This window comes from Ictidomys tridecemlineatus, chromosome 11, assembly GCF_052094955.1.
Source record: "Ictidomys tridecemlineatus isolate mIctTri1 chromosome 11, mIctTri1.hap1, whole genome shotgun sequence".
Lineage (NCBI taxonomy): Eukaryota > Metazoa > Chordata > Mammalia > Rodentia > Sciuridae > Ictidomys > Ictidomys tridecemlineatus.
In genome coordinates this window covers 52,232,559-52,259,883 of record NC_135487.1, presented here as the reverse complement: position 1 = coordinate 52,259,883, position 27,325 = coordinate 52,232,559, and the positions used below count along the sequence as shown (strand labels likewise).

The window sequence follows — 27,325 nt, the reverse complement described above, 5'->3', positions numbered from 1 at the left end:
CATATTCGTATGTGCACATGACATACTTTGATCGCATCCACTTTACCATTATTCTCCCTTACCCTCCCTCTCCTCCTCTCCTCCTCGAATCTTCCTTTATAAGATGACAGATATGAATTTTGATGAAAATTTTAACCAGACAGCCACTATAATAGTTTTTAAACTTAAAATACTGTTAGCAGTATAATCCTTCCTACAAATAAACTTTTTTTTTTTTTTGGGAAATCTGTTATCTAAAGTAGATCAAAAGCCGGGCAGCACCTTCCTCTCCATGCTTTTTCTGCACTCTCTCCTTCTCTACCACCCTCAGTAGTAGCTCTCAACTCTGTAAGGGCTCCTCTACGCAGGGAGGGGCTTTTTGCATAGGTGAAGATGCATTTTTGATTGTCCCAATTTCTGGGGCATGCTATTGGTGGCCACAGACTAAACATGCTGTGATTTGAGGGCAGTCCCACAAAATGCTAGCAGTGTCCCCAACCCCATCTCCTTGCATTGTTGAAAAACAACAATACAATAGAATCACAGCAAAAAGTTCAGAGTACTTTGAAATATAGTAGGCTATGTGCTCCTTGTAATAACCTATAAAATTTCTAGATGGGTATATTTTTACCCTTATTTTCAGCTGCAGAAAGGGTTCTGGGAAATTAAGTACCCAAGGTCAGGGGCCATGGAGAAACTTACTTAATTCTAGAATTTAATCTCTTGCCTACACTTTACATTTTACACAAAGCTCATATTGCAATAAGTGAATTATCTACTCTCTAGATTCAATCAATAACAAACATAGAGAATACAAATATTCCACAGGATTTAGAAGTTTAAAAATCTTTTAATATGAATTGAAAATGTAGATAGAGTGTTTGTAATTAGATTCATGAAGGGAAATAACTACAGTTTTCTTTTCACAGTTGGACAGGAGAACACACATTGTACCCTGAAATTTAACCGTTCAGGTAAAAATTAAATTTGGACTTTCCATTTCTTATTCCTTTTCATTTCTCTTACAAGCTCACAGCAGCCACCAGACATACTTAAATATTTTGGAAAAAATTAAATAAAATACATTTTCTATTATTTTTTTACTTATAAAAGTAATGAGCTTATGCCATAGCATATGTTTGTTGGTACTATATAACTTATGATATTTAAAGCTTAAATGATACTGAAGTACGGCAGAAAAATAGATGGGTAAAAAGGAGACATAAAGGAAGGGCAGGAAATAAAATTTTAATTTAAAGTTTTGCATACTTTTCCAGGACTCTCACACTCTAAGTCAGTCTATTACCCAGGCTTGTTATTGCCAAATTCCTGGGAGATCTGTAATTCTATCTTAGCACTGTTAATTAACATCCCCCACAAATAGATTAAGTAATGATAGATATAGTATCTTGAGGAACCTAAACTTAGGGAACTTTCCAGTGCTATCTATTGATCAGATAATGAAGACCCTGTCTGCCTAAGGATTCAGAGATTGACCAGACCACCAGAAACCTCCTAGAAATTTCAGGACTAATATCATCCCGATATACCTTTCCATACTGACTTCTCATCAAGTTTCCTTTAGAAAGAGAGCCAGCCCGCCTCCACCCCCACCCCAGTGTGTTTCTGAATGGCCTGCATTCTCCCTTGAATGCATATCTACTTTCTGAAATAAACCTATCTATGCCGCTGACTGGTGGTGCTAACATTCTTTTCCAGCATGAAAGTCAAGGACCTTGCTGAGTTGAATTCCCCATCCCACTGGGAACTCCTCAGACCCTTCTTTAGAGACAACTCTGCTCCTGTGACAATACTATACTCAGGCAAAAACTTTACGTTTGTTTGCATTTATGTAATACACACCACCATATGGATATTCCATTTTCAAACAACATTTCAATTAAGTTTTTTTCCAAACTACAGAGTGCACTAGAACCACTTGAGTAACTTATTAAAAAGTACAGATACCTAGGTTGACACAAGTAAATACAAATATCCGACGGTGTCAGGGTGAAGGCACATATTATGTCTAAATGTCTGCCCATACATTTCTTTTTGGCATCAGTTCAGAGCCAGCATTGGTCTATGGATTCCCTGGTAACTACACTGTGCAGTCATTTTTGAGATGTACTGATTTCTATTAAAATGCAACTTTCCTCATACAAAGAAAAGTACTCTGAATATATTTACTCTTCAAAATTATAATGCATTAAAAACAATATAGGAGAGGCTGAGAGTGTAACTCAGTGGAACGGCACTTGCTTAGCATGCCCAAGGTCCTGGGTTGGATCTCCAGTACAGGAAAACAAAAAATCAAGGAGGTCAAGGGAATCAGGTGGACACTCAGACAGGTAATGTTGTTTCTAATAGACTTATTTACTAGATCAGTAATAATTTCAGGTAAGGGTAATCCTAGGCACCAAAAGAAAGCTCTCAGATACAATATTATATTTTATCGAACATATTTTTGACATTGAGTTATTTCTTAAGCTTTATTAGAATGGTTTCATAGGAATATTACACTATGAAAAAACCTAGTTTATTTACATGTAATTATTTAAAAGAGAGGCTTTAGAACACTAATGGTCTTAAAATTACAGTGATCTATTTTAATGATACTTACACTTTTAATATAATTTTTTGTTATCTTCATTTTGTCACGTTTATTTAACTTTTGAAGAGAATATTTCATTTATAAGTTTATTTTTAATTTTTTTTAGTCATACATGACAGCAGAATGTATTTTGACATATAATACATACATGGAATGTACATACATCAATTATATTGTCTATTATATTCTTCTGCCCTTCCTATCCTCCCTACTCCTCATTTATAAGTTTAAATAAAGATACACATGAATGTTATTGTCATTGGTCACAAAGTAGCTCTTTAAGGTGTCCATTTCCTTATATTGACAGCCTTCATATAATATTAAAAGAAATACTATTTTATTTATTTTTATTTAATATGGTACTTTAGAACGGAAGCTGTAATGTGAAAGACACCCTGGCCACATAAATACGCTTACCTGATATTTGAGCATGTCCACATTGTAATATGTAGCCTGGGGTTTTTGTTCAGACACTTTCTTTAGGTGAGTCATCAGATTTGGCATGTTTACCCAGAATTCCTTGGTATTGGCATCATTTTGTGTATTATCACTATTTAATTGGGAAGAAAAATGATTAAATAGCAGCTTATAACAAATAGCATCTACACAAGCAGCATCACAGAAAATTGCCATCTGATTTCTCTATCCACCCTGGACATTATATTATTCACAGTTGTGTAGATTAAGTACAAATGTGGTTCTGAACAGTATCATGTTAACAGATTGAAATCCATAGCGAGGAAATATTGTGTTCTAATTCTCAGTGAGTACCCAGTAACATTAACTAGTCACCAATCATGGTTAATCATGATTGCTATAAACCATGATTTTTATGGTTGCTTTAAAGAATGAATTATACTCCGATCTTAATAGTTCATCTCAGTTTTGCCTAAATTTGTCAGTTAATGCAATTAAAAAGCCGAACATGTTTATTTGCTTTGAATTCACCTGACCCATAGCTTTTAGAAATTATCCAGTTAAAGAATTGGCCAGAGGAAAACATGGTCTTTATTACTAACCAAGGACAAAAGGGTGACACTAAAATTCCCATGCTACCTTTTCAACATTCAAGACTTCATCCAAGAGTATATAAACCATAAAGACATCCCTTCCCCTCCCACTCCTCTGACCTATCTAGAGTTCATCTATTTCTTCCACGCTCCCTCTCCCTACCCCACTATGAATCAGCCTCCTTATATCAGAGAAAACAGTCGGCATTTGTTTTTGGGGTGTTGGCTAATTTCACTTAGCATTATCTTCTCTAACTCCTTCCATTTACCTGCAAATGCCATGATTTTATTCTCTTTTATTGCAGAGTAATATTCCATTGTGTATATATGCCACGTTTTTTTATCCATTTATCTATTAAGGGGCATTTATTTGGTTCCACAGTTTAGCTATTGTGAATTGTGCTGCTATAAACATTATCTCCTCAATCTATACCCAAAGGACTTAAAATCATGCTAGTTTTAAAAACAAATGCATCTGCTCAGTTTAAAAATAAGCTAAGCCATATATTCATGATTATGTCCTCAAAGAACCTGCTTTAATAAATATTCCAGAAAGCTTTGCCAATTAAATGCCTACAGACACACAGAACTCGTCAATGCTTAAGAAATCATGAGAATTCTTCAGTCTCATATTTGGGTTGACAATTTTTCCTGAACATTCTTTGAAGGCAAACCCCTCTCCTAAGATAAAAGTAGAAGTCACAGGGATTGCAAACCTAAATGCTTCCAGGTTGCTAACCTCAATGACATCTTTTAGTAAAGATAAATGAGAAAATTGGCTGGATCTAAGATGATAGATGCCCAAAGGCTTATACTGCAGTGAAAACAGCTTGGTCACCATTGTCTTTTAAAAATTAGGGGTGGTGGTGATGGTGAAGCAGCAGTACATAACAAAACCAAATGGGCAATCACTGGCTAAAGAGTCACCCATGCAGCCCTGCCATGAAAATGAAAGATCCAGGCTGATGTGGGACTCAGCCTGTCACTGATGGGCAGACCTGGCTGTAGCCAGAGAGATTCTCAGGGGAGAGAGGCCAGGCAAGGGTACACTTGGAGCTCAAAGGAAATAGTAACAAGTTTTGACTTTAGACAGATGCAATGTGAAGCCACCAGAGGGTTATGAGCAAAGATGGCCTGAGTCATGTTAGAAAACATCATTTGGCTATTTAAACACATTGTAGCCAGGCAAGATTGGATTCAGGAAGGGAGGCAGTTTGCAGTGGTCCAGGGAAATGATAGTGGCCACTTGCTCCAAGGAGGTTACAGCAAATTAAAAATGTGGCCACTTTAGACAGAGATTTTTAAATAGAATATAAGGATTTAGTGAAGAGGAAGCTACCAAGAATGACTCCTTTGATCTCATCCACTGCAAATAAGTAACTTGATATAGTTTTATCATTTTAATATCATGAATATATGTATGTCTGTGTAGCTGTTCACATGCATAATAAAGACATAATTTCAGATTTAATAGTTAGAAAATGTGAAAAAGTATTTATACAAACACATTGGCTTGAACTTCTTTGATATCATACCTGTAAATATCCATCAAAACACTTACCATTATAATGAATATAATAATATAATTATGTTTAACAAGAAAATTTTTTTAAGTTCATGTGAAGAGTAGCTCATGGTTCAAATATTATTTAATTTTAAAAGATGCTGATACAACAAAGGAGTTCCCTATTATTGGGTTTATTATCCAATGAATAAATTGTCACTAACACATTGAATTATTTTCAATGACTCTTTAACAACTTTAGATAGCTGTTCATGAAAATACCCATATGCATATGCAGCTACACATACACACAGAATTATCCTTGGAAAACTTTGACAGCTGGTCAAAGTTCTGAATTTACAAGCATATCAGAGCAGTGGTAGTTAGCCACAGTGCTACTGCTAAGGTATATTTGTCATCTAAGTACAAAGTACTAAACCACATATATCTAAAAATTTATGCAAAATCATATTTACCAGCAGAGAAGTTGGGGATTTGGCAGGACATGTTCTAACCTGCTGAAATTTATAACCCGAAAAGTCAGAGCAGCTGGGGATGGGTTGTTGGCAAAGTGTCTGGTGATGCCGGCAGGAAAGGACAATACCATTTCTCCAGTAATCTTAACGATACATCTGGTGTATCAAAACACATGAGAAAAGAGAGAGAGGAAATCCAGGTCAATACACTGTCACTCAAAACATCTAAGAAAAAGAAAAGATTTGGGTAAGTATATAAATAGCAAGAGAGATGATAGGTGTGCTCTTAATTCCTCTCTCAGCTACTAAGTCATTTCTAATTTACATGAGAACTTGTTGCTTAAAACTTACTTTTAAAGACTGAACTATAAGAATCAAAGTACAAAGTCTATAGGTTGTCCTCACAAATAAAATCATCTACTCTTGTGATTCTCACTTTGATTTCTGAATTTTTGGCAGCACGTTTCAAGATATTAAATTGCATCATATTGTCACATTTTACTGAGACTTTGAGTAATGGGGTTAGTGCCTTGAGCATAGTCTTTTACATACTCATGAGGTAAAGTTCTTGCTTCCTATTTAATTAGTTCTTTATTCTATTAACTTGTCTATTTGGTCATAATTATAAAATCAGACCTAAAAATTAATGCAATAAAATGATTTTTATATGTTTATTTTATTTATATGTGATGCTGAGGATCAAACCTAGGGCCTCGCACATGCTAGGTGAGTGCTCTACTGCTGAGCTACAACCCCAACCCCCAATAAAATGATATTTTGGAATGAAAAATACACCTTTTTTGTTAAATGGGCTTTATGAAGGCACAATTAACATACAAGAAACTGTACTTACTTATAGCATAAAATTCTATAACATTGTATGATGTGAAGTCACCATACAACCAAGATAACCATTTCTATCACCCTAAAACTTTCCTCCTGCCTTTTTTTTGTTCAACATTTTTTAGTTGTCGATGAACCTTTATTTTTTATTTATTTGTGAGAATCGAACCCAGTGCTTCACACATGCTAGGTAAGCATGCTACCACTGAGCCACAACCCTGTGCCCCTCCTGCCTTTTAACTCCATTTTTGTAATCTCTCTACCCCAACTTTCCACTCCTGATCCCTAGGCAATTGTTAATATGCTTTCTGTTACTACATTAGTTTGCAATTTCTAGAATTTTACATAACAGAATTACAAGGAATGTACTTTAGAGGTGTCAAAGTTCTTTCTATGAGAATTATTATTTTGATATTCATCCATGTAGTTGTGAGCATCAATAATTCATTTCTTCTTGTTGCTCTGAAGTACTTGTTTGTACTACTACAATGTTAAAAAGAATCCATTCGCCTGTTGAAAAAACATTCAGGTTCTTTCCAGTTTGGTCTGTTATTAAGGTGTGATAAATATGTATGTTAGGCCTTTGTATGGATACATGCTTACCTTTCTCTTGGTAAGAACATTAGTGGAATCACTGGAACACATGGTAAGTGTATCTTTAACTTTTGAAGAAACTACCCAACTGTTTTCTAAAGTGGAAAATAAGCTGTATGACAGCATTTTACTAGTTTCTTCTCTAGTCTGTGGCTTAGTTTTTCCTTTCTCCTAAGAGCACTTTAAAGGGCAAGTTTTCAGTTCATCAATTTATTTCTTATAGGTTATCTCTAATCCAGTTATACTTTTAGTGTCCTAAGTAGTCAAATTTTTTTTACCTATAGAAGTTTTCTTTCTTTTTAGTTTTGCATGTACTTTGTGATCTATTTTTGGTTAACTTCTATATACAGTGTGAAACATAGATCTGAGTTTATCTGTTTGTATGCAGCATCTATCTAATTGTATCAGCACATTTGTTCAGAAATGACTATCCTTTCTCCACTGAATTACTTTGGTGATTTTTTTGAAGTTCGATTGTTCATGTTTGGGATGGTGTCTGGATCCACTGTTCTGTTTCATGGATCTATTTTGCCTATTTTAAAACCAATACCACACTGTCTTGATTACTGTAGCTTTACAACAGTTCTGAAATCAAGTCATGGTAGTCACCAACTTCGTATTTTTTCAAATTTGTTTTGGGTATTGTATGTCCTTGCATTTCCATATGAAATTTAGAATCACTGTATTAATTTCAACATAAAATAAACTTATTACCTTTCTCCTTCTTTTTGCCAACAAACTCCATGTTAAGTCTTGTCAGTAGAGGGCGCTGGACAAAAAGCATGTTCAATTCCAGTGGGCTTGTTAGGCAGGTTCCTATAATGTACAGGGCTTTTCTAGGGCCAAACTCCTACAATGAATGTGGTGTCCCCTAGAGTGGGTTGTAAAAGTAGTTCTGCCAGTGACCAGTATCATAAGCAGCTTTCCTATGGGCTCATGTAGTTCAAGTGACTGGGCTGCCCCAATGACCAGATTCTACAAAGCAGGAAGGGTTTCTGGCTCTGGGCTCTTGCTTTTGCAGTACATGGTGGCCAGCAGCACCACCTGCCATTAGTTTCCTTTGGCATCTTCTTAAGCCAATTTGGCAGTGGATTGTCTCAGCAACACACCTCCCCGTGAACAGTTAGTCTGCAGGGCTCTGCCTATGCCATGCCCAATTACTTGAAGAAGTGAGCTGGCACAGCTCACCTCACCTTTCAGTGGGACAGTCCTTCACCTGAGGTCCAGTGTTTGCAAACCTTTGTTTCATGCATTTTGCCCATATTTGAGCTATTCCACGTGAGAGAGTAAATTGGTCTGATACTCTACCTTGGTCAGAAGCAAACATCTCAAAAAGTTTATTTTTCTTTGGAAAACAGAAAATACAGTTAGCTCTCAGCTTCTGCAGATTCCATGGAAAATTGTGTCTGTACTGAACAACTACAGACTTCTTTTTCTTGTCATTATTCCTAAACAGTACAGGATACTGCCATTATATATATATATATTATTTATAATGTCTAATATCATATAATGTATATGATATTAGACATTATAAATAATATAGAGATGATTTAAAGTATATAAGAGGATTGTATAAGTTATAGGCTAACATGGTACCATAAGGGAATTGAGCATCTGCAGATTTTGGTATCTGTGTATGTGTGTGGGGGTTTCCTGAAACCTATTTCTCCCTCTACACATTGGGGGATACCTGTATCTAAAACAAGAGACCTTCTTTAAGATTTCCCTATACATCTGGATAATTGACTCATGTATCACTTCAGCTCCAAACTCAAGAATGAAATTTCTAGGTTAATAAATGAAAACTTTGCTCACATTTGAGAACAGAAGACTCAATTTTCACCCATAGTCACTTGATGTACTGTGCAACTCTGTGATTGATGGGATACACCTAGCTCAGGTGAGATGGTACATTTTCAAAATAGTGGGTGGGAAGAACTGCTACAGCTTTGTATGTGTAATGCTGGGTCTGGGTTAGAAGTAGGGCGAGGAAAGATGAGTTTCCTCAAATTGCCATGTATGTCTCCCTCACTCAGATGTTATCCATGAATTTGCACCGCTCTGAATAAGAATTTTGCTTTCTGAAAGTTTGCATTTCTGTCTCCCCTGGAGAATATTACTGATCTCCCAGACTGGGCATAAATTGCTGTCTTTCTCCTCTACTTTTTATATTCATTAACCTTGTTTGATTACTGGTGTTTAAGTGGTGCCTAAATTAGCTTCTCCTCAAGCTAATTCTACTCTTGATGTTTGTCAACACATGGAAATGTAGAATATTACATTCTGGAAGAAAACCACAGTTTTTCAGAGCACTTGTTAATTTACATGTCAGCACCTACCATCACTCAGTATATTTCAGTTAGCAGTAGTGGCCCTTGTGTTTTTTAATTGATAGGGAGCCTTCTCAGTTTCTTTTCTAGGTTGTTGAAAAGGAAATCTAAGAAGTGTCTTGGTAGGGAATGAGTTTGTCTTTTGTAAGCAAGTTGGAGAGGAGAGGATGTGACATTTATTAAGTAAAAAAAAATTACTCACTCCCTTGCCATGCAAGCTGTTATTATTATTATTATTTTGAGCAGGAGGAAATTTAAAAAAAAAAAGAAAGAAAGAACAGTAAAACAGTTCCTGCCTCCCAAGGGCTTTCAGTGTTGGGTAACAGAGTAGTTTGCATAGTCCAGAATAAAAAGTACAGAGGCTACTCAGTTATATTTCTGCATCTCCATTGTCAGAGGCAGATCTTTGCTGATTTATTAATCCATCCAGTGTCTAACTGGATCTGAAATCTTTATATAAAATTTATTATTTTGAATATCCACTAAAGGAAAATAATTTTTTTACCTTAATGATTGTTCCTATCAGGTGGCTACATTTAATGTGAGTTCGAATTACAGAAATTAAAAATGATGTGATATGGAAATATGAACAAACTTTATGTATAAAATGTCAAGTGGTGTGAATCCTCACAAATGAAATGTTAGTCAAGAATGGCAAAAATTTTAAAGTCAAGTGGTGAATGACTTATAAATTGGATTCTCACTATTGACACAGGCAGCACCATGTTTGCTGGCTGTCAGCTGTAACACTGGCCAGTTTGGGAAGGTGAATGTTGAATCTGAATTATATGCTGTCCCCAGAAATACATCTTCCTCCCAAGTGAGACTTCCACATACTACATTGATAACTAAGCCCACAACTCTCTTCATAAGAGGTCTTCAATGAATATGCAGTTTGACATCTTTTATTTATATGCCTCTTTCATTGACTTGTATATTAAGCAAAATCCTTTTTATATTATAAGACTCAGTTCCAGGGAAGCCCTTTCAAAAGGGCTTCAACCTTCCTTAATTTTCCTTTCTCTGGTCCCATTGGACACAAGTACAGATCATTTTTAGGAAATCGACGTAGTTTCTTGTACTTCTTATCTACTATTGTGAAGGTAAGTACTGTGTTTTCAGTTCTGGGAAGACAATGGTGCACAAAATGCAGAACATAACAGGGCAGGAATTCAATGAAATGTTATAAGAATAAATTTATACTTCTAAAAACTGTAGATATGGTACCTATACAATATACCAAGTTCTATGTAATGCACTAGAATCAATAGCAACAAATAGAATATGTTGAAACAGGAAGACAATACAGAATAAATAATTAACATATGATGATAAGAGATGGGTAGCATATTTGAGAAACTCAAGTTTTTCTAAGGGATTAGAAAATTAATCCTTTTACCTTATCTTTTAATGTCTTGGCTATTCAAATGTGAACTGGTAATGTAGCAAAGGTTAAAGATTCTCTGCCTAATGACCTACTAAAAAAGATGCAAAAGTCAGAGTACCTATTCCAGGTGCTATCCATGTTTAGGGAATGAACATACCTATATTTGAATGTGTTATTATTGCATGACATTGTATGTAATAATTAAGCTAATAGGTTTCTGGATCCATTGTCTGAAAATAAGTGGCTTTGATGCAAGATAGCAGTTGGCTTTATTTCTACCTGGTTATAGAATCTGAAGTGTTTCCTGAAAGTGAATAATGAAGGAAGAAAAATAAAATGATTTATTGCCTGAACATGGAATATAGCCGCTTCAGCTATGGCTCTCAACATCATAATCTGTTCATGAATTTCAGATCTCAAAATTTTAATGAAATACAGTGGATCTTCCATTTCAATGAAATGTTATAAGAATAAATGTAAGATATACTGCAACTATTTATGACACTATAATTGAAGACAGATTGCATATATATCCATAAGCCATATATACATATGTTCATATATACATATATGTGTATATATGTGTATGTGTGTGTGTTTGTGTGTGTGTATCTATATATATACACACACACACACACACAAACACACACACACAAACACACACACACAAATATATAAGATATATATATCCAAAGGCTGAGCTAATTAGAAAGGACATAGGAAGGGCACTAAATTATTTGGCTCATGGGAATGCTACAATCATGGTCAGTAGGCTCACAGGTGCAGACCTCCTGACCCAACTGTCATGTGTGCTAGGGAGACTGAATCAGTATAAAAAAACCTGGCTTGTATTGTGATAGGCCCACAGGGGTTATACCACTTCTTAGGAATAAAACAAAAAATATTATTAAGGGCTTCTTTTTTAATATTTATTTTTTATTTATAAGTGGACACAATATCTTTATTTTATTTTTATATAGTGCTGAGGATCAAACCTGGTGTCTCACACATGGTAAATGAGCGCTCTACCTCTAAGCCACAACCCTAGCCCCTATTAAGGGTTTCTTATCACCCATTGCCCGACATCTGCACCTATTCTTTTATGGACTGTCTCCAAAAACGACTGTAATACATTGTGTATTACATTTATGCACAAGTCTTATTTTCCATATCAGCTATCTTCATCACCAATACTCGTCCTATTTAGTTCAATGGCAGGTACACAGTAGCCATTCTGTAGATGTTAGGTGAGTCCTTCTACTACACTTGTCCGGCAAGCACCCCTTGAGTATTCCATGCCAGATCCTGTTTAGGTGCTAAGGATATATATATGGTGGACAAAACAGTGGGGTTAAGAGAACCATAATGGACAACAGGGAAAAACATGTAAGATGTTAATGAGGAGGGTTATGGGGAAAGAGGAAGAGGGGAGGAAGGGAAGAAGGAAGTGTTGAGTGGGGAGGGAGGAAATGTGGTTACTTTATATACCTAAACAGGAAGTTCTCTGATAAATCTTCGGAAGAACCACAGAAGGATGGTCTGGGGCTGTAGCTCAGTGGTAAAGTGCATGTCTTGCAGGTGTGGCTAGGATTTGGAAATGAAGGATAAACAGCCAGGAGACCAGCATGCCTTCCCCAGAGTGAGTAGGGAGATGAGGGTGTGCAGGTCTTGAAGGACAGAGCATTATGTGTTTTTGCTTTGAGCAAGATAGGAGGGTTTTGAGCCGAGGAATGACATGACATGAGGAGAGTAGACTCTAGAGGACAGAAGTGTAAGTGGAAGACCCATTAGGGCTCTCTGAGTGAATAAGTGAGGGAGTGAGTGAAAGCCGAGTCAGAAGCAGACAAAAAAAGAATTCACTCTGGTATGATTCCCAGTGGTTTTCACACCAGCATACCATTCTCTTTGCACTCTTAGTTCTTCTTTTTAAAAAGCATGTATCTGTCTGTTTCCTTCAATGAAGGCCAGCTTGAGTTTCCTAAGGTATATGTCAGTTGTCAATAAATAGTTCTTAGAACTGATAAGACAGAAAGTTATGCAGATTCTTTGTAAAAAAAAAAGATCCTGCACAACCAGCATGTATGTAGAAGGTATGTATATACACAGCCTAAGCCTGGTGCTCAAGCTCAGATGAGGTAGGTTTTGATTTCTATAGACACATTTCTATATGGCACATGGTTCAAGTGCTTAGAAGATGATTGAGAAAGGACATGAGAGAAACCAGAGCCCACAGAGTTTATTTCTCTACAATATTATGGACTATTATGGTTTGGATCTGGAAAGTTCCCCAAAGGATGGTATAATGAAAGCTTGGTTCCCCATGCAGCAATGTCTAGAGGTTTTAGGAAAATGACTAGTTCATGAGGGCTTTAATTTCATTGACTCATGAGGGTTAATATAACCATCAAGTGGATTAATCCATTTGATGGATTAATAACACTATGGACTACTGGGAGGAGGTGGAAGTTGTAGGCAGGTGGGGCATGGTTGAAGTAAGTATATTACTAGGGGTTGTGCCCTTGGGAACTACATCTTGTCCCCCTCCCCTTTCTCTCTGTTTCCTGGCTGCCTTGAACTGAGCAGCTTTCCTTTTCCAGCCCTTCCACCATGATGTTCTGCCTGTTCAGCAATGGAGCTGAAACTTTTGAAACCTGAGCCAAAATAAACCTTTACTCCTCCAGGTTGTTAGTGTCAGGTATTTTGATCACAGCAAGGAAAAGCTGACTAACCCATGGGCCTAGAATAAAATCTACATATTGTTGAAAGAGATGTGACATTTAGGGAGATTGGTAGATCCCAGGGGCTGGCATTACACCTAAAGGTGGAGTTACTAATTATATTGGTTTTGCTGTATAATTTTGTTAGGGTTAGACTTTAAAAAAACTAGTGTTTCTAAAGTGTAAAGAGGATTCACACTTAGTCATACAAATTGCCACTTAAAATATATATGGGGATTCAAGTTCTAATAATACTTAATCATCACTGTTTTAAATTTTTTTAATAAAATTGTCTGCATGCACATTTAATTTTAAATTCATTCTTCCTATCATAGATAGTAAGGTTTTCTGAGCCTTAGTCCTTGTAAGTAAAAAAAAAAAATTAAGAGAGCAATTTTTCCCTTCCCTATGTTTCCCCTTTGTTTATAATCAGATTAAGATCTGGTATCATGCTTATGACATTTAAAAACTGGTTTGACTTAGGTGTTTAGTTTTCAGTGTGGACTAATAGCTACTCTTTTATTTATTTACTTATTTATTTATTATCATGAACCCCTTTGGTAAACTGATGAATTCTGTAGTTGCTTCTCTGGTAAAATGCACACAAAAGATATGCAATATAATTTCAGGGAATGCACAGACTTTCTGAATCCTATCCATGGAACTCCTTATCAAGATGTAAAATATTTAATGATGCCACAAATATGTTCAGTTCAAGTTCATTGTCAGTACATATTGCTATAAATGAAATCAGGGTCATGTGAATACAGAGTACTGAATTTTTTCCCCTAGAATTTTAATTTTGCTATGATTTTAATTTTTCCTCTTCTTTTTGGACAGTTTTTCCTTCTTAGTGAGGATATCATATAACTTATTCCCTTGCTTCATTGGGCATTTGGGGAAGGTCTTTTTCTTCCATGTTAACATTCCAGTGATCCACTATTTCCACCTATATGTGGGTTGTTCCCTCCTGGGGAAGACTAAGACATAAAAGAAATAATCTGGACGTAGCTTTTAGGGGACCATAAACTTTCTCAACTTTGACAGAATTAGAGTGGGTTTCTGTTACTTGCAATTAAAACTGAATCAGAGATTTCTAAACAGTAAGATATCAGATTGTTGGATCTTTTGATGCTTGTTAAAAAGCAGATGAGATAATATTACCAATTAAATTTTATCCTCTATTCTAGGTGTATCAACTATTATTATTAACTGAATTCTTTATGGTTTTAAGATAAAGAGTAATATAGTTACATTTGGGCTGTCCCCTGCTAAATAGGATAGAGTTTGGAGAATACAGTGGACCACGTCCAAGGCTTACTTGCTTGGATCCGCTCCTTTGAAGTAGGCATTGACAGTTTCTGTAAATGCTGCTGCAACAGGGAGGGTGTCCTGGGCTCCCATGGTTAGGGGGCTGGGTCCCCTGGAAGAACCTGCATGAAATGAAATGCTTTCATTTATTAAGAGACATCTAGTATATATGGAACTAAAAGCCCATAAAAGGATTAAAGTATAAAATATATTACTAAAAAATGTGCTAAGAACTATAACTCTGAATGCATATTCAACATAGAGCTCAAGTATTTGAAAGGAAATATTTGGCTGGTTTACAGACAAACACACTTGAAATTCATTCAATTACGTATCACTACAGAAAAGAAAATCCAAGCAGAACAAAGTCACAAGAGTTTTCAAATGTCTTGCATAAAGCATGAGGCAGTATTTTGCATGACAGTTTGTGCAGCAGGTAGTTAATAAATAAGATCATTACTTTTCTATTTCCCATTTGAGCATTCAACCTAGTCAATTGCTCACATTTAAAACTTTGGAAGGGCCCAACAGCCAAGTGGTATCATATTACACACACTGTCCCTTTCTGGATTATTTTCATTTCAAAAAATTGAATTATTCTTAGTTCAAGTAAGCTCAAGTTTACACATCTAAAAACATATACAACCAAAATGTACATAGTGCCTAATTACAAGCACGTAAATGCACCAATTCACACTGTAAAAATATCAGCAGCTCTCCTGCTTTATTGAACACCTGCTGTGTACCAGACACCATATTCATTAGGTGCCTTACATGGATTATCTCATTCCACCTCCACCTTTGCCCAATGGGCATGCTGGTTCCATTTTGTAGAAGAGAAAGCTGAAGGTCAGAAGGGTAAACCAAAATTTGTCTTTCTAGAAAGCTCATATTTTCACCACTATACCATACAGTTTGTCTATATGAAAGATTCAACTGTATCATTTTGCTGTAACCTGTAGTTTCCAAATGCACAAAGGGTTAGAATTGCCATCTTCGTTACTAACCTCGAGGCATGGTACTGACAGTAAATAGTATTTATGTCTCATGCTCACTTCTCCCCACTTCTGGCATATGCTAGTGTTGAGTTGTTTTCTTCTGTTTTCAGTAACTTCTGTCTTTTCCAGCTATGCAAAAATTCTACCCTCTGTATACTTCCTTCCTCAATAAAACCCTTCTTGATCATTCTAGTTCATGCTAATTGCTTTCTTTTCTGTCTTCTCTTGGCTCCCAATAGTTTGGACTTGGTAACTGACAATTAACTTAACAAACATTTTTTAATATCTACTGTGTCTCTGGTGCCATTTTAGGTATTGAGGATGCAATGATATATTAAACATGATCCTTGTCCTGAAGCACTTATAGTTAAACATGTCAGGCATTTTTTTAAGAGAGGAGAGAGAGAGAGAGAGAGAGAGAGAGAGGGAATTTTTTAATATTTATTTTTTAGTTTTCGGCAGACACAACATCTTTGTTTGTATGTGGTGCTGAGGATCGAACCCGGGCCATATGCATGCCAGGCGAGCGCACTACCGCTTGATCCACATCCCCAGCCCATATAGTTAAATATGTATTAACAGCAGCAGTATCTTCATTATCAACCTTCACTATCAGGGTTACCTCCACCACCATTATTTGTTGTACACTTGCTGTGTGTCTATGTTGGAAGAGAGTATTATCTTCATTTTGCAGTTGACAAAACTGCTATAGTTTGGACCTAGAGTGTTCCCCAAGTGCCAGTATGTTAAAGACTTGGTCATTAGCCTATAGCACCATTAGAAGGTGGTGGAACCTTTAAGAAGTAGACCATTGAGAGTATGGTCCTGACAGAGACACTGGGACCTCAGCCTCTCTCTCTCTCTCTCTTTTTTTTGCTTTTTGCTGTCACAAGAACTAACCTTTACTGCTATGTGCTCCCACCATGAGGTACTGTGCTGTCACAGGCCCAAAGCAAAAGGGACAGGCAACCATAAATTGAAAACTTTGAAATCATGATCCAAAATAAACCCCTTCTCCTTTTAAGCTGATTATTTCAGGTATTTTGTCACAGTAATGGAAAACTGACTAACCCCAGAAACAAGGCTCAGAGATTTTATATAACTTACTAGTCTTACATAGCTGGTATACAAACAATTTAAAATTGTTAACTGAGATTTTGTATGATTTAAAGATTCATACATAATCTAAGGATTATATTACCTCCTATAGGCGATTGTGGTACTATTTAAGGTCAGGCAAATACCTATAGCACTATTAAGAGTGTGTATATCTAAGTCTTTGTTGCCTGTGGGATTGTAAATTCCTAAAATGAAGGAACTAAGGCATGAGCTTCTTTTATGGCACTGCCACACTCCCTATCACAGAACCAGAATTACATTGACCCTTTTGTAAATATATGTTTAATTATCCATTGTTGGATCTCAGTAAGGCAAAGTCTATACAAATCTGTAAATAATGAAGGCACAATAAAAAAGAGGCCATTACTTTGTAATGTTGTTACTGAGTTTATTTGCTCATTTATTCACTCAAATATTTATTGAGTGACTAATAGGTTCTGGAGGAAAAGTGCTTCCCTAAGTAATGGTTAAAGTAGGGCCAGAGTGGAGAGAGGGCTGGAATACTCACAGTCACCTTTTGATTGGAAGTTGGAATTAGTGAGGGGGCAGAAAAACCTGCAAACGCTAGAGTAATTCTATAAATGCTTTTAAAGAATGGTATGAGCAAAGCTCAACTGCTGTTTGAAAAGGTCAAGGAAGGCTTCACTGAGAAGATGATACTGGAGCTGAGGTTTGAGGATGAATAAGGTCTCATGAAGGGGAGGAGAAAGGAGAGCAGCATGCACATGTATGTGGGCCTGAGCAGACACACGGCCTTTTGAGAAAGCACAGGGAGTGTGTTGTCAATGTGCGGAGGAGAGTGCAACTGGTACTGGAGGGTGAGACATGGAAATGGATGAATCTCAGGTCATCAAGAGTTTTGTATAAATGTTTGGGAAAATTTATCTTTATTTTGTAAATGATTTATAGGCATTAAAATCATAGTTTCTTTTTTTAAAAAATCATACTTTCTTTTTGACAATCTTATACAAATCCTGGGTGTTTTTCTGAGCAAAGTATCTATCTATCTATATCTATTTATCTATCTATCTAATTTATGTAATTTGAAGAAGTATTATAAATTCCATAAGATCCTTGAGGGTCCTAGAATTGAGTTTAGAACACCTTTTATTGAAGATGAGAGTCTCCTGAAATATTTGAGAGGGGGGCTGTGAGCTTTAGTTTAGATCCCATTGGCTATATTGTGGTAGACAATTTAATGAGGGAGACAATAATGAGGTGAGACTTCTTAAAAAGAAAAGAAAATTGGTGAAAAATGCAGATGTTCATATATAAAAGAGAATGTTATGGGTATTTTATTTTTTAATTCTGCTAAGCATTTAGTAGTCTTTCATGACATTCTTGTGAATAGTGGAAGTTGGGTGGATAATAATCTTTCTAAGTAGTCTGACAGATGAATCACAATATCTAATGAGCATCAATCAGGGATTCCATGTCTTTTTTGTTTTCTTTTGTTTTGAGGAGAAACTCTCTGGGACATGATCTCAGAGGTCTGTCCTTAGTTTGGGCTCTCTAGTTCCTTGGATAAAACTAGAAAAAATGCTCAGAAATAGCACATTGTAGAGGCTGAGAGCATGGCATTTGACATTAGACACACCTAGGACTGAGTTCTGTCTCTGCCCTCATTATCTAAATGATCTTTGGCAGGAATGATGTAATAATACCCATTTTGTAGACTTGTCCTCAGGATAACATAAGTTAGAGCATTTAGCCCAGCACTTGGTTCATAGAAAACACTGAACAACAATGAGCTATTTTATGATAATTATCATAATTTAACATCGTATACAGAGGTTATCTAAAATAATAACAGGTTTATTGAAATGTTCAAAAATTTCTCAAATTTTTGGGATACTTAGCTGGCAATAACTAAAAAAATATTGGCACAAATCAGTGTGAAATGCTTACCTATCAAGTTTAAAAATTAGTCAAACAATTGTAGCTTGAGGAAGACTGACTTGGTGGAAGAATGTGTGAGGGGAAAAAACCCTTCTGGGGGTTTCAGCTAATCAGCTTTCTATTGTTGGGTTCCAAACACTTCAGCTAACTTGGGCTGTATTAATGGAGGAGTAACAGAAAGATCGCTGGGAGTGATCACTGTCTTCGTTGGCTCAAAAGCATATGAGATTGCAATGAGAACACTAGTTCACTACAACTTGTGATGTACAAGGCCATCTAGAGTCTGACTTAGTTTTCTCTCTCATGATCTGTGTCCTTCCTCCTACAGCCCTTACCTAGCTATGCCTACCTCTGGGCATATAGTCCTTGCTGTAGATCTCATCATAATTTCCAAGGAAGCAGAAACACACAGAACACTAAGCATTTCCAAAATCATTCTTTTACCTTAAAAGACCCACAGTTTACAACTCTACTTTCTGGACATACCTATACATCTATAGTATGCCATTTTGGATTTTTCTTTTTTCTTTTATTAGATAATTTTCCTCATTGCTATCTGTTTTTCATATCATTTCCCACAACTATTTATTATTCTACAAACCTTATCCTACTGTTAGGCCATTTCTATGTACTAATCGAAATTCATCTTTGTATGAATTGAATTGATCTTCTCCTCCTTTTTAACTATTTCCTTAATTTGATTACTTTTTGGTTTGGGACCAAACCAAAAAGCAGATAATTTTTAACTGTTAAGAATGCCAGGGTAATATGAAAAATTGTGCTCTATATATGTAATAAGAATTGTGATGCATTCTGCTGTCATATATAAATAAAGAAAGAAGGCCAGGACATTTTACATAACGATTATACTCAATCATAATGCTATTAGTAATAAATGAATGCTTCTGTTCCTCCACAGAACCTCAGAATCTTTGTTTAATAGGATTATTGGAAACTGGAATAAAACCAGGAGAATGTCCAGGATGGTGAGAAACAATCCTTATGGCTGAGAGGACTAAAAGAAGGCTCTGGAAATTGTTTTATAATACCTGAAATAATATCACTAGTCAGTGACTCAGGGGACCAGAGGTCAAGGCTATGTATCTTCAAGTTAATAGCTTTGTGACCTTGGGGAAGTCAATTAACCTTAGTTTCTCTCAACCAAGAAATGAAGGCAATCACTGAATACTCTGTTTTAGGATCCTATGATTTTAAGATTTTTATAGGCATTTAAAAATTTTTACAGTAAGAACAATTTTTTAATAGAGAAATAAGCTGCCCTGAAAATAGTCCCCCTTCACTGGTGATTTGTGTGATTCTATCATATGTGTTGAGCTTCCACTATGTATGAGAGAATGTTGGGGAAACAAATGTATAAACTTTCAGAAAATAAAAACATAAATGAATGGGACACTAAATTTATTTATCACTGCATTGATAAATGCATGGTAGAGGAGATGCTATTACATGGTTTTAAGTAAAGAAAACTTGGGCTCTAGAATCATATTGACTTGGGTATAAATTTCAGGCTTTTCCACTTGTAATCTGTATGACTAAGGATAAATTATTTAAAGCCTGTGACTCAGTTTCCTCATCTTTAAGATAATATCAATAAAAATGTCCATATTAAAGACTTGTGGTGAATACCAAGTAACATTTGTGAAGTCCTTAACGTGGACCATATTTTAAAAAACATTCTAGTTTTATTTATTTATTTATTTTTTGCTGTTATTTGTCAAAGTGAGCTTTACTGAGGTTGTGGAATTAGAGTTGCTTATCTAAAACTGAATAGATGTTTCCTTTAGGAAAACAAAGGTAGATGAAACTACAAATGTAATTCTTCACTGAGAGTGAAGATAGACTGGGATTTGGTTTTTTTATCACTAAAATTTTGTTTTTAAAACAAAAATGAATTTTGTGTATACATGCCTAACTTGTTACAGGTCAGATAAATGGCTGTTGTATCTGTTTAAGGTGCTTGGTATAGTACTTATGCCTGTAGGAGACAAAAATTGACTAAATGCATACTTATTTTATTCAAATGAACAAATCTATAATCTGAACCTGGGAAAATTATCTAATCTCTCTTTGAGTTTTGGCCTCATCATATTGTAAAATGGATACTTTTCACAGATATTGTGAGGATTAAATATGATAATACAGGATGACCTTGTTATCTGAGAATAGTCAATATCAAAAAGTTGCTTAAAACTAACGTATTTAAAATGGATACTAGTATTTCATGGTAAAATGGGTATTAAAATTTCATGGTATATAATGAGAGAAAGGTTTGTTTGAGACTCTAAATTGTCATAAACCAAACTTGTGGAAAGATCTTTTGTTAACAATATTGAGCTACAATGCTACTTAATAAGTTCTTAAAATGAACACAAATGATTTGTGCTGATATTTTCAGGAAGGGCAAATTTTTTTTTCAGTAAAATTGTATTATAGCTTTCCATACCATCTGAGGTTCAGAGTTGGCTTTGATTCATGACCATAAATGAAGCCATTATTGCTAAGGGCCTCTCAATTTCTTGATTTTTTCTTTTAAGGTGGCTATGATATAAGCAAACTCCCCCCACCCCGTCCTTAATTAATAATAGTTTTATTTCTGTCAACTCAATGGACGACGATTTTGGTTGTGATTGAAGCAGACTTACATAATCACTTTCATTGACTTCATAGAATGCTACATCCCTGTTAAGGTTAGCAATTTTACTCTGTAATGAGATGCACTCACCGCATTTGGATAGTACAGCCATTGTTTGTAAGGTCAGACATTTATGAAAAAACTTACTGGCTCTGCATTCACATAATGGATGGGGATATGTGCTAGTGTTAATTTGGGAAAATGGATATTGGAATGAATATACATGTTAGAAGTAAATACTTTTATGTCATCATGACCTTTGCTTGCCTTCAGAATCCATTAACTGCAAGGTCACCAAAACTGAACAGTTTGGGTAGGGATTCACCTGCAGTACCTGGTACAGAGTATTCAATGCACTGGTAGCCATTACCACTAGCAGTGAGGACAAATCTACCAAGAGTCATCACATGCCATGTATTATTTCAGGCTGCCCTCAAGGCTGTGTGCATAGGAGGGGACGTGAGGAGATTAGAAGTTCTTCCTAGGTCAGTAGAAAGAACAGTATCATGAGACTTTAAATTGAAAATGTGAGAACACACTTATGTGACCTTATGAGCTGAATTGATGATTAATAAAGTAATTCTAAAAAAGTTACAGCAGCTTGTTTTTTTTTTAATTTAAAATAAGTTTGGGGAAAGAAGAGTCAAATTTGATCTTTTCCTTTACATTTTGGAATGTTATGATTTACATTTGGTTCACATTGTAAAAAATATATGTGTATTGTAAGTGTACATGTATGTTCATGCTGCATATAAAAATCTACAGACTAAATTTTGGGGAGTTTTGACAGTCTAATACTATTATTTAATCTAAAAATAATACTTTTATGATGAGAGTGAATCTGAGCATATACTTTTTGAATTCCAGGGATGACATTAAATGTTCCACATGTTTGTTTTATGGAAGCTGACGCTTTTATGGAAAACATATTATTATCACCGTTTTATAGCTGGCCAACCTGAGGCTTAAAAACTTCAAGAAGCTTCCCTCTGTAAGTGCTACCTTGGCTTCTTGTGTTGAGAGGAAAGTAGCATCAGTTGGCCTTCTTAGTGACAATAAAGGAAAAAAGGGGGGGGGACTTCAAAAAGCAAGGAGCCAATATAATCGAATACCTGCTTTGAACTAGACACTGGCTTTTATGCCTTACATATAGTGCATCATTTAATTATGAGTACAGTTGTGTGTCTGGCTGGGCATTACCACATATTACAGATCAAGAAAGAGAGAAACTAGTCTTTGCCCATGTTCTTATAATCAGAAGGTAGCGGAATCAGAATTCACACCTAGGTCTATCTGGCTCCATGCTTTCCCATACAAGCTGCCTCAAGGTATAAGTAAATAGGGTTACAATTGTTTTCAGCCTTTCTCCTTGCCTTGCCTACTTGCCCTGCCCTGGTTTACACACACACACACACACACACACACACACACACACACACTTTTGCTTTTGAAATTCTGTGTAGTCCAGAAACATGGAATCAACTAATATTTTTTGTCATAGTTGATAGTGAGTTTTTCTTCAAACTGAGTCTTTCCTTAATATTCTTAAATTGTCACCCAAAAATAATGCCTATTTTGTTCGACTCAGGAAACGGGAAAATTGTGCTTTGTTTTCATCACCAGACCATAGCAAGCCACATATTCAACTAAGTTCCTCAGGTAAGAATTTACTGTTTTCTTTGTCTAACATGAGGAGTCTTGTTGCCAAATCCTAAGGATTTTCACATTGACAGCACTGAGAGTTTGATCTGAAATTGAGCTAGCTATAGCCTGGTACTATGAAGGATGTGAATAATGATATGGAGAGCAAACTTATGCAAAGCACTTAATGGGATGGCCACTGCATGGAATTATTTACATGCATATGTCTTCCCATCTCAAAACATCTCTTAGAGGCACATACCATTATTATGTATATTTCATCAGGAGGAAATTAAAGCTTAGTGAAATTAATGATTTGCCATCGGTAATGTATTCTACAGCAAGTAGAGGAGCTGGAACCGAAGCCCATGTAACTTTAATTGTATTCTTAAACCCTACCCCATATGTGAATGCTTACCCAATGGGTTAGTAAGATTTACTCCATACAGCATGCATTGTTAATGGGTTAGTGTCACCTCAAAGGAGGTAAAAATTAGTTCCTGGAAAATTATGAACAAAATCCTACTTTTTAAATATATAAAACACACAAATATACATAAAGTACATAGTCAGATGTATACTACATGTGTAATGTATACAAAATCCTACTTTTTAAATATATAAAACACACAAATATACATAAAGTACATAGTCAGATGTATACTACATGTGTAATATTAACATTCTATTGGGGAATAGAAGTAAAAAATAAATCTAAAAAGGATCTCTGAATAAGTGAAGGGGGAATAATGAAAAACAAGTGTGAGAAGCACTGATCTATAGGTTTAAAAGGGCCAAGGATGTGAATGTTTTCATATAACTCAACAACTTGAGAAAAATGTAAGGTACTGGATTTATTAAAGAATAGTAATTTTTCTATCTTCACACTTATACTGAATGAGTCATATCTGCAGTGCTATGATTATCTGTGATTTAGTCAAGATTTTGGGGGGAAAATTCTAGAAAGGACTTTCCAAGGGAACCGAGTATAGGGAAGGAGGTTCTGGTCAAGCCAGGAGATGGTTTTCCTATGAGCAATGTAGTTAATCCTTGAGCCTGGAAATATGTGAACATGGTCAGGGGATTCAGGAATGAGAAGCTAGAGAAAGCCTGGGTCAGGCTCAAACCAAACAGGAGCAAGGCCAAACTCAGGTAGGTAGACAATGAAACACGTCCAGTAGCTTGGATGGAAAAAGCAAGAGCCAGGTGAAGATAAGGAGAATTAGAGGTTCTAGAAATGACATCCAAGAACAACAGGCAGGGGGAATATGGTCCCTGTGTGATAAGTCTGCTGGGGGTCTTCAAAGAAGTGGTAGCTGCTAGAAGGTTCTGCCTTAGGCTAATGCACTAGCCCATTTTCACAGAGAATTGGGAAATATTAAGACTTTTAAAAGAAACAGAAATATTCACTGAAGAACCATAAATACCTTAAAAAGTATTAAAATATTTTCAGTATCACTATTAATCAAAGAAATGCAATAGGAAGAAAGTAATTTTTGCTTTTGAAGATCATAAAAGATCTGAAAAAGCTAATATTACATACTTCTGAGAATATAATAAAATTGGCACTTTCATGTGATGTTTGTGGAAGTAAAATTTTGCAAGATTTTTCTAGAAAGCTGTTTGGCAATGTGCACCATGAATCTTTAAAAGGTTCATAATGTTAGTCCATAAATCCAATTTTAAATACCTGTTCTAAGAAAAATATCTTAAGGCCAGAGAATCATGTGTAAAGATATTCATTGCATGGGGTAAAACTTCAAATAATTTACATATCTAATAACTAAAGTGGGTGAAATAAGTCATGAGTAGTGATGGAATGCAGCATTATGCAGATACTAAAAAAAGTTTTCAGTAATTAGGAAATGGAGCTAAAAAGTTACATATTGCATTTTCCCTATTAGATTGTAAAGATTAAAAAATACTGACACAATTGTGTAGATAAAGGCATAAAAACATTGTTAATCATAATGCTGTGATGGACATTTTGGAGGCATGTTTGGCAATATGTAGTAGTATTTGAAATATGCATATTCTCTCACTTAGCAACTCCATTAAAATTTTTTTTGTAGTTGTAGATGGACAGAATGTCTTTATTTTGTTAATTTTTTTTATGTGGTGCTGAGGATCAAACCCAGTGCCTCATGCATCTTTAGGATACATTCAGACAAGTACAAAAAGCTACAGGTTCAAGGATATTCCTTATACCATTGTATATATTAGAAAAGAGAGGTAAAAACCTAAATATCTGTTAATAAACAATAGATACATGTATATAATATAATACTACAGAACCATTAAAATGATGATATACATCAAGGAGTTGGAGATAGAACAAGGAGACAGTTCTCTTGTTAGATTATTTCCCAGGTTAGACTAAAACTTGCCAGGTTAGATTACTTCATGGTTTCTCCCAAACTGGAAAAAAAGGAAAAAAAAAAAAGTAAAGAGGCAAAACCTACAGTATTGAAAGAATATTGAAAGATATTGAAAGAATGACAAGAGTGAGGGTAAAGGAGACACATAACTGGATTACTGCACAACACACAGCAGTCAATGTCATTCTAAACTACATTCCAAGAGGACAGTGTAATATGTAATGAGTATAGGTTTATGACAATACCAGGAAGGATAGATGTATTTGAAAACAAGGTTTTATATGGTCCTGTTTTAAATAAAACAAATATTTAGAGCACAGGCTTTAACATACAGTCTACCATAAAGTGTGACATGGAGTCTTTTTAATCAAGTGCCAATAGAAAGTTAAAAATAAAGAATTCCTAGTAATTTATTCAGTGTCACTTTTTTTTGTACCAGGGATTAAGCCTAGGGGTGCTTAACCACCGAGACACATCCCTTGCCCTTCAAAAAAAATTTTTTAAAGTCATAGATGGACACAATACCTATATATTATTTATTTATTTTTATGTGGTGCTGAGAATCGAACCCAGTGCCTTGCACCTGCTAAGTATGCACTCTATCACTGAGCTACAATCCCAGCACCTCCAAGCCCTTTTTATTTTTCATTTTGAGACAGGGTCTTACTAAGTTGCTTAGAGTTCTCTCTAAGTTGTGGAGGCTACCTCGAACTTGTGATCCTCTGGAGTTGCTGGGATTACGGGAAAGTGTCACTGCTCTGGGCTCAATGTCATTTCTTGCCTCCATTCTGAAACTGTTTTAAATGGGCATGTTGAACTAAGAAAGCAAAACTGATGTTTTGCTCCAGGTGATGGAGTCACACTTGTGTCTTGAATGGGATCTGAAATACCCTTTTTCCTAAAGGCAAATGATTGTAGATTTTGCCTCTTTAATTTGTTTTTACCATTAAAGTTGCACTTATTCACCTACCAGTGTTTAAAAAATCCTGTATTTAGTGTGTTTTTTTCCTAAAACAAAATATTTTTTGAAAAGGCCAGATTTGTGTGAGTGAGTTGTGTGAGGTGTATGCACAATTATATATACTTATTATATAAAGTAAATTTAAAATGTTGATTGAAGGTTACCAAGCTGAGTATATTCTAGTTGCACTAAAAAGTATGTATTTCCTTTATTATTATAAAAACACAAACTTTTGAAACCATCTTAACATTTCTGAACCTAAGATACAGCTTGTAATCAGTGTCAAAAGAAACCTGCCAGCTGCTAACAGAGCAGGTGCCACCATGATCTTTGCTCATGCCCTTGGGAATGTAACCACAAGTAGAACTTAGCAGCTCATCTCACTTTCTTCTCTGTTCTTCTCCGTTGAGCTTATGAGTTACTTAAATTGATAGCTCCTCATGTGTCTAAATTTTAACTTATATTTGGAAAAGAAGAAAATAAATTCTTCAGTAAGACACTGAAGAGTTTCTAGTTCAGAGATTATTAACTGCCATATATCTGTCTTTGCTGCTGGAGACAGGAGAAAGTGCCACATTCTTTGGACTCTAAACCACAGACTTTTGAAAGATGGAACAAGTAGGTTATGACTGACTCATGCATCATGAAGGAAAACTCAAGGCACTAAGATTCCATCTACCAAAAACTTCTGACTTTCAGGACAGCTGGTTACTTTGCAGCAATTTATAAAGCAACTCTGAAAATTCGGAAAGTTTTGATGTGTTGCAAAATTAGACTATCAATTAAAAGGGTATAAACAGGTCAAGATTACAAACATAAGGTATTAAAAAGCCAAGTCACTGTGATGATATTAAGCATAACCATTGAATGGCCAGACATGATTCAGACAAATCTATAGATTCTGAATA

General features: G+C 35.5%; 1 protein-coding gene across 23 annotated transcripts in view; it reads right to left on the bottom strand.

The window, feature by feature from the left end:
- Sgip1 (SH3GL interacting endocytic adaptor 1) overlaps positions 1 to 27,325 on the bottom strand; it is a 205,775-nt gene that overhangs the window by 12,770 nt on the left and 165,680 nt on the right. For all 23 annotated transcript variants that reach the window (XM_078026456.1, XM_078026457.1, XM_078026455.1 and 20 more), the window contains 3 exons: positions 14,779 to 14,890; positions 5,584 to 5,739; positions 3,011 to 3,143 (listed from right to left, as the gene is read on the bottom strand). In XM_078026456.1, the coding sequence (XP_077882582.1) occupies positions 3,011 to 3,143; positions 5,584 to 5,739; positions 14,779 to 14,890 (401 nt within the window). The remainder of the gene's footprint in view (positions 1 to 3,010; positions 3,144 to 5,583; positions 5,740 to 14,778; positions 14,891 to 27,325) is intronic.